The 19,458-nt window shown below is 39.4% G+C and overlaps 1 protein-coding gene across 1 annotated transcript; it reads right to left on the bottom strand.

Annotated features, from left to right (window-relative positions):
- Positions 1-6,780: 6,780 nt before the first annotated feature.
- On the bottom strand, positions 6,781-18,982 carry pstpip2 (proline-serine-threonine phosphatase interacting protein 2). The gene is made up of 15 exons (XM_036528189.1): positions 18,877-18,982; positions 17,296-17,396; positions 15,149-15,223; positions 14,190-14,224; positions 13,803-13,909; positions 13,549-13,611; positions 12,360-12,458; positions 12,137-12,182; positions 11,919-11,998; positions 11,221-11,319; positions 9,076-9,172; positions 8,465-8,543; positions 8,309-8,343; positions 7,773-7,835; positions 6,781-7,481 (listed from the first exon to the last, which is right to left on the bottom strand). Exons 1-14 carry the CDS (start codon positions 18,907-18,909, stop codon positions 7,780-7,782), a joined length of 1,005 nt encoding a protein of 334 aa, XP_036384082.1. The 5' UTR covers positions 18,910-18,982; the 3' UTR covers positions 6,781-7,481; positions 7,773-7,779.
- Between the last annotated feature and the right edge of the window lie 476 nt (positions 18,983-19,458).

Genomic DNA, 19,458 nt, shown 5'->3' with positions numbered 1-19,458 from the left:
GCTTACTTCGCAGAGCACTGTAGATATCATATGTAATTGAAGACAGCTGCGTTTCATTAGGTAGCCATTTCATATCTACTCTTTTTCATATAAACTCTGCAAATCCTAATCTAACTAGATCATATTCTTTTGACTTTTTATGAAAGTTGATTGGAGAATACATGAAGATGATCATTAATGGAAAAAAATACCAGTAACTGGTAGTATGAAATACTACCAGTAACCATAGTAAAGCTACAAAATGGTTTTACCTTTTCTTTTAATGATTTGGTTAAAGTTCTAATTGTGTTTCAGTATTTTTAGTGGTTAGAGCACCACTTATAATATTAATTAGAGTTTTCTGACAAAAAAGACAAATTCTTTTGGTATTAAAGCTGTTGGCATTTGAAAAACAAGTCAAATTTAGATTTATTATCCACCTCCCTTTTTATGGTAGTAAAATTTCTAAGATTAATTTTTGCTGTCAATATTAGTTAATCAGTCACAGTTAAGTATAAAAAACAAATTAAGCTGTGTTTAAGTACATATATGCTCAATAGTCTGTCTTTCCTTATAGAAGTGAAAATACAATAAATGCATTTTGTGGTTTATTACCCTTTACCATTCATTTATTGCATATAGTTTTTCTTTTATCTATTGCACTGCAAGTGGGGACAGGGGTAGTATCCACAGCATTGTTAATTACTTTAACAGGAATGTTTCTGAATATCAGTCTAGCTTTAGCCACTTTAGTGTATTTGAAATCAAGCAATGAAACCATCTTAAGATGATAATGGCAACTGATATGGTGGAGTAGGAAAAGCAGTTGCAAAGGTTATCAGTTAATGTCTTTTGACACTTTTGAAGAACAATGCTAGCTTTCTAAAGATGAGCACGCAGCAGCTGACAATCATTGACAAGAACCATGTCATTACTCGCACACTGGCGGGAATGCAGCTCTAGGAGAAGAGATGTCTGCATTGCATTGTAGACTTTATCATGCCGTCTATCTAAAGACGAGTTAGGCCACTTTTGCCTGAGTGACAGCAGTGATCTGGAATCCCTGATGTCTTAATGTGATTGCACGTTTGAGTTTTGCTGAACAGGGATGCTTTGGGGTTGCCTCCAAGTTACCACTTTGGCATTAGGTGAACTATACCGAAATGCTCATTACCCACTAGCATTAAAGGTTAGATCCTGAAATCCTGCAGTTTGTGTTCTGCATTTAATTGTGTAGTGGGAGGTATTTTTCACATTTTCATCACAATGTTTGGAAATAACTCACATACATAAGATACACATAATACATGGTGAATTAATCGCAAAGAAATAGCTGAATAGAAAATACCCCACATATACCCAGGTAAACCAATATACCTTTGTGTGGCATTTTGTGTCCACTGTCCTGTGATAGATTACACTTGCATGTGTGTGTTCAGAAACAGTGAAGTGGTTTACGTTCCCGCCTGGAGTTCCTGAATGGTTTGAAAGCATTCAGGCCTGCAAACAACAAAACAAAGGTCAAATCCCTCCAGCTCGCTTGCTAATCCTCCATCGACCTCTTGGTGACAAACACACTTTTCTTGAGGTTAGAAAATGCTAAACACAGATGTAGGTGTCCTTAACACCCTAGGTGACTGGTCTGAGACCTACTATAGCCTTTTTTTAGTGAAAGTTCAATGTAACACCCATGGAGCACAGATTAGAAATATGCCAACGAATAATGTACAGGAAATGTTTGTGCCATAAATAATGTACAGGAAATCGAAATTACTCACATTCCATAGTCTTAGAATTGCAAATGAAGTGACAAAAGTAAATATCTGAAGTATCCTTCTGAAGGTAAGATTGGAGAAAAGGTCAATGACCCAGTGTGAAGAGAACACTTACGGCACTTGATGTTCTTGGACTGAAAGTGTTTGCTGCAAAAGCAGTGAAAAATAAAACAACCTTTTTCTGTTTTTGCAGTTTGTGTTCATGGTCTCTCTGAAGTGTGCAGTTTAAACTGATATAGGCCACCTGATTTCTTACATGACAGTCACAGGTGTTCGCCCCAGGCGATGGACCTCTCACTCAGTACATGTCTACACACACTTTGCACCTGAGGTTACGGACCAGGATGCACTAGCCAAACAAACACACAGGCCAGGTGGAGGAACCCGTGAGGTCGTAACCTCACCTGACGTGTGACCAAGGAGCGTACCACGTACGCTGCTGGGACAATGGGTCCCGAGCACGCACAAGCAAGGTGTGACAAGAGATGACAAGCGCACTTGTTGTTCCTGAGGTTGTGCAGCCCCTGGGGTTTCATTTTAGAAGAAGGCTGTTTGGAGTGAAATTAGACTTGTATGTAACCCTTGAGGATTACCACTACTAAAAATTCTCGGTCTTGTTCCACTTGAGTGTACTTACAAACAGTGTATGAAATATCTGGTGGCAGTTGGGGGGTCCCCCTACCCATACCTGCCAACATTTAGGTTTCAAAATATGTGACGTTCCCGGACCCCCTGAGACCCCCCGTATTTCACACCCTGCTTGCAAGTATAAAATCATAAGTGCATCTGATATTTTCTTTGGCAGATTTATTTAGGAAAAAAAGGAAGAAGTTTTGCTTTCACCTTGGCAAAAAGTTAAGTGTTTTGCATTCAATGACAGATCGCAGCTGATGAGATCTTTTTTTTTCAGACATTCTCATGGATTTGTTGTATTTATTGAAGTTCCAAACAAATATTCATGAGAATTTTTTGACAATTCCTACACAATAAACAAACCTGTCCCAACCTTCAAGTAAAAAACCCACTCAATACTTTCTTTTTGTGTCAGCTGTTCTCGGCATCCCTCCGCCACCCCATCTCCTCTTTTATCTATTCTTATGCAGGATGTGGGTCAACAACCTGAGCCTACGGCAAGGTGGGCCAGCTTTAACCATATGCCCCCAAGAGCAATGCCTCTTACTGTTTTAAGTTCACAACTACTGAATTTTCTACTGTTTTATTTAGCCTATTGTTTTATTTACATTACATTTGTCATTTAACATGGTTTTTATCCATAGCTATTTACAAAGTAAGTATACAAAGTGCAACAAGTAATGTAGCACATTGTAAGTGTGATGTATTGTTTCTTGATGAAACTGCATCATGTTTTTTCAAGAGTGAATATTGCTTCACCAAGATGGAATACCTGTTATAAATTCTATCTAGGATTTAATGTAAAAGTGGAGGCCCATTTGAAACAATTCGCGCTCCAACACATGTAAACCGGGCGTTTTGCGGCCAGGAAAATAGGTTAATTATTAAGTTAAAGAAAACAAAACTGATGCTATTTAAAATATTTTCTTAATATGCATTAAACTGGTTTGGATCTTCAAGATTAAGAAGAGTACGGCTGTGGCTTCATTAGAGCGTGGCCGCAGCGACCTTCACCTCGGAAGGTGTTCAGGTGTATCAGTCACTGTTTACATTTGCTGCGCTGGAATGTAGCGGGGGAGGAGGCGGGTACCTGGTCCGGCTCGTGCTGCGAGCCTATGGGACGCCGGAATGGCGCACATGTATTGCGGGTGTACGGCGAGGTCACTTGCAGTCCGCAGCACACGCGACACCTGCACGGTCGGTGCGCCAGTGGTACCACTGATTGACTTAACAGCGCACGCCTCCAGGCTCCACCGTCTTCAAGCTTAAGCGCGACAACTTCAGGAATCGGTTTTTTTAAAAAAAAAATACTCCCAGCGCGGCAATGCAGGCATGCAATTACCTGCCGTTTACGTCTCATGATTATGGCTTGAAGGTAGGCTCTAAATAATCTGTCCTATCAGTTGCGATGTTTTGACAATAGGTTGCTATATAACATTATTTGCATTCGTAATTGTCTTTTATTAATCCAGAATCCAGGGGCGATTCCTCCATCTTTTGAATTTCAAGATTCGAACGCTGGTGTGGACGGGTTTCCAGGTGAGTGATGTTAACCATCCTCAGAAGTTTAGCTATTAATTAGGTGTCAAACACAATTACACATTTCGATTACCTTTTGCAATATTAAATACTGTTGCGTTAAATTTTTTAAAAGTACCTGGAGAGCAAATTACTTCATTCAAAGACATGATCTCTTTGAACCAGTTATACATTAATATAATCTTTACTCGTCCATTAATACTTATATTATTATTTAAATATTTGTTTTTGTTATTACATTGATCAAATAGAAATTACTTTTCCAAACAACACTAATCAGTCAAATATCTATAACACATTGAGTAATTGTTCAAAGAAGTGTTAGGATTATGTTATACATGAAATGACTCTCAGAATGTGACTACATTAAATTATTCATATTTTTATCCTCTAAGTATACTCTACATATATTCATCCAAGTAATTTTTATTTCTCCAGACCTCACAATATCATCTGAGCTCCCTCTGGATATCATTGGCCTGGACTGGCTGCCACTGTGCCCAAGCCTGTCCAGTGTGGTGTCACCTGTTTCTACGTTAGAGGAACACAATCCTTATCTGACCCACACCTCTCAGACCCCCAAACCCAGCAGCCCACTGTCACCTCCTGCAGATGACTTCTGGAGGGACCAGGCCGACAACAACCAAAGGGCTCTTGGAGAAGCACTGAAGGCCAATGACCAGGTGAGGGCAGCAGAGGTGAAAGCCCACTGTGTAGGTCGGTGGTGCAGTGATGGGCATTGACACATGAAAAGTGCTAAAATGAACAATGCTGGGTCTTGTTTCTGCACTTGATCAAAATCAGCAAGTTTCTAAATCCATTATACACTTAATTCAATAATTTATTACTCAGTTTAAGCAAATACAGCTGCTCTCCTTAGTTCAGATATTCGTGGTCAACTGGGAAACCTGCAAAACCAGGGTTGACCACCCCTGTCTTGAAGTATGCTTTTTATGTGAAAATGCTGTATGTGGTGTTCTCTGTGCAACAATGAATATGTGGTAAATTCATTGTTTTTGGTACCAGGTGTAATCTTAAGCAATGTTGTAATTGTTACAATGACAGTAAGCACAGTTTGTTACATATATTTCCATGGACAGTGTGATGCTTTACACAAACAACCAGCACAAAAAACACAGAACTGTTAGTGGGTTTGCCTAACTGCAAAAACATATCTGGACATGCAATAATGCTTTCATGTGCTTTGTACATGTGAAATGTAAATAAAAGCAACTCTTTGGGTTACAAACAATGGTTCAATTTATGTTATTGGTTGTACTATTAGTGATTTTAATGTCCTTCACCAAAGGTTCAAAAACATGTAACATTTGATGAAAAACAAACAGCTGTAGGCTACTATACTGTCTAATGTGGTGATTTATTGTCTTATACTAATTATTCTGCTCTGTCCTTATGCACAGCTCCACATAACTCTAAACAAGCAGCACGAAGAGATTGTGGCCTTACAAGAAAAAAATAACCAGCTGAGGGAGATCGCCAGCCAAGCCAAACATTTGGCCTCCATACTTGATGTGAGTCCACGTCCACAACATTCTGAACATGTGTTAATGCACCTTAATAAGTTGTTAAAATTTGATGCTGGTTTCATTTTGAAGTGTATGGTGTCATGGATGTTTCTGGAGTTAAGCTCATTTGCCAAATTTTCATTTCTTAATCTCAAACATAATTACGTTTTGAATGAAGAATCCTACATTCCTCAAAGTGTGAACCATGGACACCTCCTGGGACCTGTGTTATATCAGATAGTCCCAGCATACCTTTAAAAGTGATGTTTGTTCTTCTTGTTCAGCTTCTGACACAGTCCACAAATGCAAACGCAGAGAACCCCGCTATTAAAGCAGCCAGTAAGAAGACTGGAGTGAAGAGACAAAGGCAGGACAAACTGGACACAGTCATTTCCGGCTCTCACAATTTGGACGTCATCCTGAGAGACACTTTAGATGAGAGCGTTTTAGAGGCCCACAGAGACTCAAAGCAGCCAAAATGGCACCAGGACGAGGAACCTGCTGGCCAGAGCCAGAGACAGGAGGGAATAAACATGTACGGCGCCTTCAGTGGACTGCAGGTGAATGTTTCCTGCAATGCTGTCTCTGCAGACAGCAGCTGTTCAGAGCAGGGGATGTGCTTCAGGACCTCCATTAGAGACCACTGCACCATCAGGACTCGTGTGTTTCCGCTGGGAAGGACCTTCACCTCAAAGATGCCCAGCGGGGGCTTCAGGTTTCGCTGGGTGCCAAGCTAGAGCGAACAGTTTTTTGGATAGGAACTTACCTTGTTAGGTTGTCTAGGTGTTAATCCAATATTGGTTACTGTCAAACCAGCAGGACTCCTACCCTCCAATCCTGGAATTGCAAATCAATGAGCTAACTATACTGACACCTGTGATGCGGCTTTTGTAACATGTTGTCTGCACTCCTTTAATGCAACAGTGACATATGTTATTTCATTTTCACGGTAAACTAACACCTCTGCACACAAGTTCACAATACACTATGTATGTATATATGTACACATTTACACATTTTAAAGTAATGTATGATGAGCATTTTCATCTCCTCATGATAACTGTCAGAAGTATTTGCTTTAATAGACTGTAAATCTCTATTTTTACATTAAAAATAATTTTAAGATAAGTACAGAACTCATAAACCATAGCTGCCTTGTCTGTTCTTTACATGTTTGTTTTCGGCCGACTCCAGAGGAAAAAAGGGGTAAATAATAAATTAAACTAATAAATTAATAAAGATAATGATTGTTAATGACTACTATGTGCACTCAAGAAAAAAACAGCACTGACAAACTGCAAAGCAGCATTCATTTATTGCACTGACAGTATCAAGAGCAGGCCTTTATTTATTCATGACAATAACACATAAAAGTGACAATAAATAAATAACTACACTTTCGCAAAGCTGCACGTTGCTTATTTCCACAATATTATGAATATTATGTCTCTGCATTACAAATATACAGTAACACCAAGTACTGTGAGCCAAATGTTCAGATCCAAAACATAAAGAAAAAACATAAAAAATATTCTACTGTTTGCACATGATGAGACAGCAGTAACACTTTCTATGCTGACCCACAGCCTTGTGATCTAAACACATTTTGATAAATATCTCAAATGTCAGGCTGAATGAAGTGAAAAATAATTAACATGTGTGAAAAAAACACAACATTCTGGGTGTGGCCTTGGACCTACTGTAAGGCATTGAAGAGCATCTTACACACATCTATTGACCAAACATTCAAGAGAAACAAGGAGAAAAAAAAGAAAGAGACAAGAAACTGGACCAAAACAAGAGCCCAAATATGCATCAAACACATTATCAAAATAAAAATAAATTTTGTATGGTACTAAAGAAAATTCACAACATGCTTTATTTTCACACATTTATATATTTTTCATGTCTGCATTAGCTGACAGACATTTTTTTCATCGAGCCAGTTTCTCATTTATGCCATTTTTGGGAAATACATGCACCCCCTTCCTGCTTATAGGTCCATCTGATCTTAAATCCCAACGAAGAACTGCAAACAAAGGAATATAATTGACTCATCTTGTATTTTTAATATCATACCATTCATATCCCATACAGTGCAGAGTGACTTGATAATGGATATGGATCCATGTTATCAACATGTGAATATGGCACTCTGCTGTTTTACCACATGAAATGGCTTTCATGGGTTTATTGACAGGAATTGGGTATTTCATAAATGTAATACAACAGAAAACTAGGCAAGACACTGGTGGTAAAATATTGTACTCTAGTTGTCATGGTTTACACAATTTATAAAAACAGAATATACAGTACTTACATGTTTGCTAATATCGTATTAGACTGTAAGCAGGGTCTTGGATAGTTGAATAAACCACATCACCTTCATAAAAAAGAGCAAATAAGCAACTTTATATTAAAATCCTACAGCTGCAACAAGCATCTGCTGGTTATTTTTTCAGCCATACTGTTACACAGATTTCCAATATATTACCAATTATTATACAAATAAACTGTAGACAACAAACTATGTATATCTGCTATATTAATGTCATTTCATAGACCTTACATGAAAGGTTTTACCATGCCTCGTGCAAGCTGTTATGTCATTCGGAAAGATATAATCAATGGCTTGGGACAGCACAATCTGATTCTGCTTAAATCCCAATGTGAGACCTGCCAGAACAAACACATCTTTTCTTTCCTTTCTTGTACTTTGTCCTGTTTTAGCTGGAGGTCAGTCTGCATGAGGACATTTCTGTACATACTTTAGTCTATTTTAGTCTTCATCTTTTAAAGGCAAACAGCGGCATTAGTAAGTCTTTAAGTTACCTGTAACATGTAAAACATACATACCTTCTGCATTCCCCGGAACAGGCAGCGGCCCTCTCCTGAAGCACATGAATATGGTTAGAGGGCCAAGCAATTCATTATCACACAAAGCCCTGTTTATGGTGCAGCTGCTATTTAAAGCAATATGACACACAGTCACCCAGTGTGGGCCGTTCTCACCTGCCACCTTGTGGCGGCTGACGTGCTGGTGCAGCGGGAACCCTCTGATTGCTGTAGAAGTTCTCATAGGGGATCAGGGCTGTGGCAAACAGAAACAGAGAGGGTTAAGCGATCGAAAAAACTTCCGCATATGCAACCTGTGATAAGATTAAACGTGCAGGCACAACACTAAACACCAAGACTGTGATAGAGTTTGGGCAGCATGCATAGTGTGGGCAAGGACATTTAACCTCAAAAAAAGGGAACGAGGGTTTAGGTCATAAACAATGTTCCTCTGCATTAGCTTTTAGATAACAGTACTTTGCAAAAGAGTGACAGAATATGGCGTCTGTGTTGGTTGGTGTTGGTTTCTCTGGAAAATGGCGTCTCCAAAGCAAATAACATAAGAAATAGTGCGTAAGAATAATAAAAAGAGGCCACTGAAAATAATATGATGCTAACAAACTCTGCAGCACTGATCGCGATGACTTATTTGAAGGCGTAGCTCAGAACGCTTCCTGTTTAATTGAAATGATGGGACGCCAGTGGACTGAGGGCACTGGGTAAGAAACCATGTGTAGTTTCTCGGTTTTGTCACGTCGATGGCCCTCAACACCAGCTGCGAGCAGCACCTGGTGGCTTGTCCCCTGTCCTCCTGAGGTTGATGAAGTGCTCGATGTCCTCTTGCACATTGCACTGCTCCAGGGACTTTCTCACCTCCTCATACAGCTGGGGTCACAGACACACAGGGCACAGTTGAAAGTGTAAGAGCTTCCAAGAACTTGCAACTATCACAAACAGTAACTTATGCCGGTGAAGACTTTTTTTTCATTTAACAAGAAGTCAAATAAATTTGACTGACTAAATGAAACCTGCAATGCAGAAATACAAATGTATATACAAACAAAAATGCAGTTAGTAAGGCAGGTATCCTGCAAGCAAATATCATAACAGGATGTTGGTTGGTTCTGTTCCAAGTACCTCCCTTCCTTGGCCCATAAATGTTTCAAAGAAAGGTCTCTTTTCATTATTTTTCTTCTTTAGTACATCACAAAAAAGTGGAAAGGAATGTTTCTAACATCTGCTCCTTTTATTATTCTAAAGCTGTACTGTAATGAACGGCACAGTCTAGACTGTGTGATAATGTACAGCACTCCTTAACTAGCTTTGTTAGCATAGGTAGTGCCCATTTAGGTACCAGTGATGTGTTTGTTTCGGAGGCAGCTAATGAAAAACCAGTGGTGGGCCGTCAGGGCCAGCAGGGCCAGCAGGGCCTTCTCTGCTGGCCCTATAAAAAATAAAATCAAGTGTGTGTAAAATGTCTTTCTTGAGTATTTAGTTATCAGTTTCATTAGTGTAATGTCCACAAAATTGTTTATGGTTAGTTTTGTTGAGGTTGAACTGGAATATCCTACATCAAAACAGTCACTTAAACACCTCACAGTGATTTCAGCTCGCTGTGGCCAGCACTACAGATACTGCTAGCCTTTTGTTGAAAGACCACACATCTGATTTATAACAAGCATTAGTGACAGAATCATCAGCCAATCAAATTTTGATGTTCAATGACAGGACGCCCTCTGGGCCCAGCAATGTGCCCAGTGCTACCCCAAATTTTCGTTTGGATCGACAATTTGATCAACCAATCATATTTGGATTTGTACGCAATGGGCGTATTCTTTCAGATTTTCCCACGGCTCCAGGGTATTCTAGAAGACCCGCTCATTCGCTCAGACAAGAGACCTAGCTCAGTGCTAACTAGCGATTGATAGCCGACGTTGTAAATGGCAACAGCTGGAGATGGTATTGTCACGGATTTTTTATCAGTACCCTTTTCAAGACGACTTTTCAATGAAAAGATGGACATTGTTTAAAAAGGCCGCCCAACCTGCAAAAGCAGGCTATGTCCGTCATTTTCAGGCTAGCAACTGGGAACGATACATTTGGCTTACAAGCTGAGTTTGACACAAGAGGCTCTACTGCTGGGAGTGCTTGTTATTTGGGACCAGCAAGGTTGCGTGGAATTGGAAAGGCTACGAGAATCTTAGCTGTTTAACTGCTGCACAAAAACACCAAGAGCCAGAGCAGGTCAGCTTAACCCTTTCGCATGTAACTTATTTTATGCTATATAGCGCGTGTTAGTCTACGTTACATGGTTCGTTATGTTTTCTTTAGCATTATTAAGCTTCTTGTAGTTTTCACCGCCCCATTTGCTATATTTTTTAATGTTAAATCACTGTTTCCTCAAAGCTAAAATTAGCTAGAATTTTTTCCAATCTCGTGTTCTAATCGCAAATTATATTTTGCCTAAAGTGCAAAAATGGGCAGGGATGCCCCGTATTATTTCGTGAGTGTTTTTTTTTTTTTTTTTTGCTTTTTTGGGAGGTACAGAAGGCCCAGTTCTGATAGGCATGGTTTGCCGCTGTGAAAAACTGACCTGGAAGCATACCCTGCAGTCCAACATTGAGCAGATTCCCCTAAGCTCAGGAATATATTATTCATTACAGCAATGTAAATCATTATCTCACATTAATCCCTTCGTTGACCAATCCCATTAAAACACATCTCAGATTAACTTATTACTGTCCAGCTATACTCAGAATCTGTTCAGTCAGTAGAGCAAAACAGCCACCAAACACATTGACAAAATGAAGCAGTTTGAAATGCTGAACTTTTCATGTGATTCTGAGACAGTGTGATGCCTGTTTTCCTCTCACTGTAGTGTAAACTAGAGGAGCAAGCTGTTTGTGACCACAGCTCCCATATATAGATTTTACCTCATCGCTGGTGACACACTGCTGGGAGAGATGGTTTAGGTGAGTCCACACAATGTTCCGCAGAGTGCTGATCCTCTCTGCTTCCTGTTTCTCAAAGGCCTGCACAGAGACCACCACAAACATTACTGGGTTTCACAAATTATTTCATAACTAAAATAATATTGATTCTTAAATCTGTAAGTTTATTTTTACTTCGATATGTTGATATCCCTGGCGAAACAATGGTTCTTAACAGTCTCACTAGGGGGCAGGATTCCATGTTTTCACTCTTGCCAACAATATTCATTTTATGGATATCTAATTACTATTCTACTGCACACATGGATTTATCAAGTCTCCCATTTGTGTGTGTGTGTGTGTGTGTGTGTGTGTGTGTGTGTGTGTGCACTCTTATGTCATGCAGTTAATTTCCCTACGCACATTCATACCTAATATTGTCTGTAGCAAATCAAAACATCATCACACTTCATCAGCATTATGAACACCATCATCAATTTATCAGCCTCTGGCTTTGAAACCACCTGCCAGCATCATCCCTAATAACCATCACATGTGATAAATAAATTGGACGAATGGTAAGCATTTAGCAAATGCTGATGTGTGGCCACCGAGGCTGGATCAAAGAGCAGGTCAAAGCTCCTGGCTGTTAATGTTCAACTCACAGTGGAGGAAATCACTCAGGGAATGGGAAATCTTACCTCACATGATTTGACATGTTCTTTCTGCCAGTCTTCCTGGATTTTGGCCAGTACATTAACATTCTGGTTGTACATTCGGTCTGTAATTAATCAGAAAAGCATTACTAAAGCTAATACTCCATTTTTAAATCTACATTCTTTCTTACTGGTCATCATAGTATTCTAGCCCATTATAAGGTGTATGTGGTACCAGAGAAAGAATATGTAACTTCAATTACCTGCTTCTTCGGCAGACAGTTTTGCTTGCTGTGCTTTTGCAAATAGCTAGAATATGGAAGGGCAGCATTATAGCTTTTGTGAACGATGAATTGCATTGCCATTCATGCTCTGGCTAGTACCCCATTTAGAGCCCAACACACTTGCAGCACAACTGCCAACAGCTTCCTTTGCCAATTATACATGTGTATCAAAGTCATACAGCCAATGATTCGGGCGGCTTACCTTCTCCTGTTGCTTGGTGTTGCTGGTGCTGGCATTCCGATTCATGGTCTGTTCTGCTTCCTCCTTGTCGCGACACTTCTGCTCATACGTTTTCTTGGACTGCCATTGAAATTCAGACACAAACAACTAAACAAAGGCTGCTATGTCTTCCTGCGTGCATCCTCAGGTTAGACCTACCCTTCTTAATGTGCTCGCCAATGTTTTTCAGATATTATTACTTATAATCGTTCAGTCATTTCATGACAATGGTTCTTCAGCACAGAGCATGCTCCTAAACCCTGGTTTCTATCAACTGGAAAACAAGGATAGGTGCACCCACTGTGGACATTATGTGTATGTGTATGTAGTCAAGATTCATTTTGTCTCACCCCTGACTAACAATGTAGTTTTCTTGGAATAGTCTGAAATGTAGGCCTACTTTTATTCACATTAACAAACTGAACAAGTTAAGATTTTTTTGACCTAATTTGAACACCCAGGATGTAATAATGTTTAAAATAGTTACAATAATTTATATCCAGAAAAGTGTAGGTGCAACAGAAAAGATGGCAAGATTTCTTTCATACCTCTCTACCCTATGCAACCTGGAAATCTCTCTTATCTTTCAAAAATTTGGTACCCATGATTTATAAGAAATGGACGACAACAACAGGGAAAAGGTAAGTGCATGGCAGATTTTTTTTTTCAATTTAGAGTGCCTATTTAACAATAGCACTGCACTACTGTAAAGACCTTTAAATATTTCCTATCATTTTTCATGCCTCAGATCACATGATAGTGTTACACCATTTGAACCATTTCTACTTCATCTTTTCTTTTCAAAACAAAACTCATTTTCTCTATTATTTAACCTGATACAAAAAGACAAGGAAACCAAACACAAAGAATCTTTCACAACTTCATGTTTTTTAATCCGTGTCACCGCACTTAAATATAACAAAACTACTGTACAAGTAGTTCCACCTTTGGAAATACCAGAAGTATAAAACTGACCAAATAGAGGTTACTTTTCTGCTCACTGCGTTCCATTTCTATACCATTTTTGCCTTTTTAACTTCACTAAATAGCATAAAACAAGCATAGCAGTAGGCTACATTTATTTTTTAAACACAAAGCTAAAAGGAATTAAGTATCATTTACCATTACACGTATAGGAATTCACATGGTCAAAATGGCTTCTTATGCTCACCTCCATGGTTTTCTTGTACTGTGCTGCTTTCTGCTTATGTAAAGCATCCATTTGCTGTTCTACCTGCATCCGAAAATAAGCCATTGAACCAATGAGAATTTCTCAGGCCATCTCATCAACCAATTGTGATAACAAATGCAGCAATTGTCAAACAGCCGACACAGACAAAAATCCATGATGATTAATTTTAATAAAGGCTACAGTTGCCTTGCAACAACAGCAGCTGCTGCATTATGTCCCTCAGAAGGCCTTGCCTTTTTCCGTACTTCCTTCTGCTTCTCCCTGAACTCCTCCAGCTTCTTGGCCTCCTCTCGCATGGTCTGTGCCAGCTGAAGGTGTGACAAGCTCACGTTTTCAGTTTCTGTGACAAGATAGCGACCAGGACGACTTTTTTTTCAGCGTGCGGAAATACACACAAAAACGTACCAGAGTGGAACCTCACAGCATTATCTACAGGGCCCTAAAAGGCCTGGTTGGTTTCAAGAGGACAGAGGGCTGCTGGCTCTGCCTCAGTGAGAATCTGTCACCAACACTTGCTGCGTGTGCAGAGCATGTGGGACTTCAGTCTGTAATGGAAACCCAAACTCCATGTGTGACACCACAAAGACACAACAGCGTGCACTAAACACTGATTTACTTACGCAGTTTGAATACGTCCAGAGAACGTTTCAGTGTGCTGAAAGACAAACATTGGGATTAGACTGTCTGGGTCAGTACACGCCCATCACATTCACTGTAACCAGTGGGAAAATTAGATGCTCCACACCTTAGCATTTCAACATAACTTAAAGTGACTCAAAAACTGCTGAAACTGTGTGAAGTTTTTCTGAAAACGATTACACGTTTTGACACTTGTGTCAATATAAAAACTGTAATCACACCAAGATAGCATCTTTATGCTTTGCCTAAAATAAATATGCAGGGAGACCAATACAATGAAGAATGGTTTTGTTATTGTTTAGACATTTCTTTTCTGTTTCTCCTTTTTTTTAAATTCCGAACAGGAAATGGCACGCATGTTAACCACTTCTCAACACATGACTGATACTGAAACCACAAAGGCAACTGGAACACTACCATTCTAAACTTCTGGTAACTATCACTTTCAAAAAGCTAATTCAATCTGATTCATTGCCCCCAACATGAAATGAGTTATTGTCCTTGACCCTGAGACACATAAATTGCCACAACTCTAAGGAACCAGTCAAAAATAACTCAACACAAACTTTTTTGAGTGGGAAATAAAAAAAACAAACATCATGACCATGGATTTAAGAGCCATAGATTCAAAACCAAAAAAAAAAAGTGCAAAACCACAGAAACACAAGTTAATAACAACCTGCCCACCACACTTGCATTAATGTCCCTAAGATACAGACATAGCTTTACACACCCACACTTAGAGGAACCAGGCTTATAATTGTTTATGTCTGCATTTCCTCTGTCTCTCATGTGCACTGTAATAGATTTTCCCCCGACAATCATTCTGGACAGAAGTATTCAGCATGATCATAATGACAATTGCCACAAGTAGCAGTAAACACAGCTGGTCCGGAGACATTCAGGACAACTGCTGCACCGCAACAACAACATTACTTACTTCATTTCGTTATGACCACAGACCTTCTTAGACAAACTCAGCAAATCCTTGGCATATTTTTCTTCTATTGAGGCCCTGCAAGCATACCAAAATGCAACTTATGGAGATAACACACAAGGAAGTACAATGCAAGGTCACAACACTGGCTTTCAAGTGCTACAACTGTGAGCTAATAAAAAGAGGCCCACAGTCTGAAGTCTCAAGATATTTCACCTTAAAGACAAAACATCTGATCCAAAAGACGGAAATGCACAGGAATATCTAAGTATGGCCACAGCATTTAAAACAGTTAGAGTTGCTTCATGTTACTGTGGAAGAGTCAGCCTTCAATAGGACTGGTTTTACTTTCACTGCTGTAATGGGAACTACCACCCTCAACAAACCTAATCACTCACTATCAGACTTTGCACATTAAACAAAGCCTGGTTTGCTTGTCATAAGATCACAAAGACGTGTCGCTCTGTTTTTTTTTTTTTTTTCAATGGGATAAAGTACAGCATGGTTTTGGAGGAAATGAGGGCTGGAAACATTCATATTTGAAACCCTTCCCCCCCCTCCCCTTCCACCTTGTGTTACTGCTGTGAGAATACCAGGATATTGGACTGAATTTCACTTCATGAAAAGATAAGGACTGGGAGCTGACCAAAAGCTGCCATGGTTTCCTTGTGCATTAACAATTTCAGTGGTGACTAACTGAGAAGGTGAGAAACTGAGAAAGTGTGGAGTGCTATTGTACACTATAGAGGAGGAGGCCTTATGAGGGTCAGTGCTTGTATCCCTAAATCATCGATTCAGACCCAAGCAGATGCACTGCTCTTGTACCCTTTCACAAAGAATCTGATCGTTTTCAGAAAAGGACCACCTGTACAAGTGGGATTACATACTGTATATACACAGACAGTTAGAAATGTAATAAATAACCAAATTAGAGCACTGAATCATAATTAAGATTTAAGTTTGTTATCATGTGGCCATAAATTTAGTTTAAATCTATCACACATACTTCATACATTTATTTGAAAAGTCAGACAGCACTTCACACAGTGAGGTCCTGTGAAGCGGCTGCTGTGACTTAAGATTCTCTTAGAGCTGACTCCTAGGAATCTCGCCAACACAAAAACACACTCCCCAGACAAAATACAATAGCAGCCTAGCTTTTCGCAGAGCAAACATGTGTGATGGATGGATGAATAAAAAATGCTCTTCATTTCCTTCCTAATAGAGAGTGAGATTTGGTCTGCTCCTTGAATGGCCTTCTTTATATAAATAAAAAAAAACACATGGAGTACAACACCTTACTTTGTACAGGGATAAATAATTGCACACACTGTGAACAAAAAACAATGTCTACTTGATCAAATAAAGTGCTGATAAACAAGCACCACTGTGGCAGTTTCATGCAAAATGAGTTAAGTTCTTTGGCAATATCACAAATGAAGGAGAAACTGACAGAACAGCAATAATTCCATCTTGTAAGCTTCATTAGAAGATGTGTGCAACCCAGAAAATTATAAGCAAAGATATTCAGAGGACGATAACCTCGGATTCACTGAAGGCAGGCCTCCCAAAATGAAAACAGGAAACATAATTGCAATCATGAAGTTGCTAGTTCTTAGCTTTGCAATTCTAACAAAGTGACATTTCCTAGTGGGGGGAAAAAGAGGAATTTAGTGTATGTCCCAATTCAAATAGGTTCCCCATTACAACTATTAAAACGCATATATTCCCTCCTTACTACAGCATAATTCTAGGCTTCACTGAGGGAAATAACTATAATCAGATGATTGCATCCCAGCTGACAGACCTGCAGTGGCAAGTATGAAACCTGGATATAACCTTGTCTTTCTGTAAGTCAGGTGTGCAATGATACAAGGTCATAACCCTGATGAGTTCACTAAATGTGAGTCACTACTGGGCGAATAAAGACTTATTCAGGGATCACAAGCAGGCCATATGAAATATCATGCAATATATTGGATACATACTTTCAAATGAATCTGTGACCCAGCACCAAATTAATCAGCATTTCCTTTTTTCAACTGAAACAACTGAAAGAAAGGTGTAGATGAAGTACAAACAAGGAAAAATGCTATAGTATTTTCCATACCAGTACCTTTGGTGTTTTTTGTGATGTGAAAGAGGTTTACCTGGCTTTCATGAAGTCCTCAATTTCCTTGCAGGTCCTCTTCCCATCATTCAGGTGCTGAATTATGCTGTCATACCCTGCAGTGCTAGTGATGTCATTGTTCTGTCAACACATAGCAGCAATGACCCTTAACACAGAACACTCTATACCACACAGCACACCAAAGGAAGTACCATTCCATCCAACTTTACATAGACACACAGATATCAGCACATGGGCCATCAGAATACTTGAATACTGACACGGACCATGTCTGAAAGACATACAATAACTTGAGAGTATTACAACACTTTCATCCTACAGATTTTCGTAATTTTCCAGAGTACATCACTGAATAATGAATATGCTCATCTTTGTCTCTTTTGAAAGTACTTCTTATATGAATAATGCTACCGGCGTTTCAAAAGTAGACTGCAGTCGATGAGATGTTTAAGACGCCACACCCACAATGTCACCTTCAGGGCTTCATTCTAAGTGTTTCCTTATCAAAAGTCACAGTTCACCCATAACAACTTAATATCACGAGCATGAGTGACAAAAAAGTATTAAAATGTATGTTTACACAAACAAAACCATTTCTATCCACAGTACACAGACACAAATCCAGGACCCTATGTACTGTGTGTTACGGAGAAAAAATGTCAACGGACAGACCGTTCTGATTGAAGATATGTGTTTGAAACTGTTTTTGAATTCTAATTTAACGATTGTGCTGCCCGACTATGCCAAATTACTGTAATTCATGTCTGCTGACAGAACAGACATATAGTCATCACCCCAGACCACATCAGTTTTCCTTTCAGTGCAAAATGAGTGTTTAAGTGCTCAAGTGAGTTACGTGGGAATAAATGGAGCATTGAGAGCCTTCGCGAAACAATGTCTGCTTGGAGGCTGTTACCGAAAACAGTATGTACCCAAACAGCTCATGCAAAATCAACCTACCTCAAGTACAAAAATTGCCACATAGCTCTAGTCAACAGTTAACATGCTGTCATATGCCAAGAACCTAAAATTACTTCACTCATAACCCAGAAGTAACAGCTGTAGTCGCTGGGTTTCTGAATCAAATCTGGGGTCCTTAATCAATACAACTCACAGAAACGGAATTGCACATTTTTTTGACAGGGGATATAACCATTGCACTTGACTTTGACACTTTTGTCGCACATTTATCAACATGCAAATGTCCCACACGTAGTTGAAATACTGTGACTCATTAGCCTACCAAGTCCCACAAAACTGCAATGTGTTCGTGGGGCTGTTGTGTTTTTCACAAAACAGCAATGGGATCAATCATTTTAAAATACTTCTACGTAATTATTAGTTTCCATGTATTAGTCTTATCTGTCAGTTTGACCAGTAACAGTTTGATTGCCGGATGCGCAGTCTGGACTCTTCAAAAATGTAACTTGTCAAAAACTGCAAACTCAACACATGTCTGCTCAGCTTTTGAGTAGTTTTCACCTAGCCTACATTACCTGACACAATAGATAGGTACGCTGCATACAATATAAATTACGAAAGTGATTTAGATAAAGTTCACATGCTTCATAGAACAGATGTGAAGAGTTTGTCAACTTACCCAAAAATTGTCCTTAAAATGAAGTTCTCTCATTCTTAAAAAGTGTGCCTTATATTCATACAACAGGTCAGAGTCAAAGCTAACTCCGAAATGAGCGGATCACACCGATGACTCGTGTATGAGCGTGACAAGCCTCAAGCGGCAATTTCTCAAATTTTAGTGGGCAATCAATGCGCAAGGTCCTAAAGTCCGTCATATGACGATTGTGGGTGGATGTTCCTCATTTCAAAGGAAGGAAACCAAGTTCACACATAATCTACGGTCTGTAACATGAAATGCAGCCAAGTCTATTACAGCTATTCATCCGAACAATCACAGCACAATAATAATAAATTAAATAGACTAAATTAGATAACAATAAATTGAAAACAGAGGCCAGCGCAACAACTTGAACACTTCACAATGTTCCTCAAACCATTCCCGAACAATGTGTGCAGTGTGGCAGGGCGCATTATCCTGCTGAAAGAGGCCACTGCCATCAGGGAATACCATTACCATGAAGGGTTGTACCCGGTCTGCAACAATGTTTAGGTAAGTGGCACATGTCAAACTGACGTCCGCGTGAATGGCCAGACCCAGGGT

The sequence above is a fragment of the Megalops cyprinoides genome, chromosome 5 (assembly GCF_013368585.1).
Source record: "Megalops cyprinoides isolate fMegCyp1 chromosome 5, fMegCyp1.pri, whole genome shotgun sequence".
NCBI lineage: Eukaryota > Metazoa > Chordata > Actinopteri > Elopiformes > Megalopidae > Megalops > Megalops cyprinoides.
This window is presented reverse-complemented; position numbering and strand designations above follow the sequence as displayed.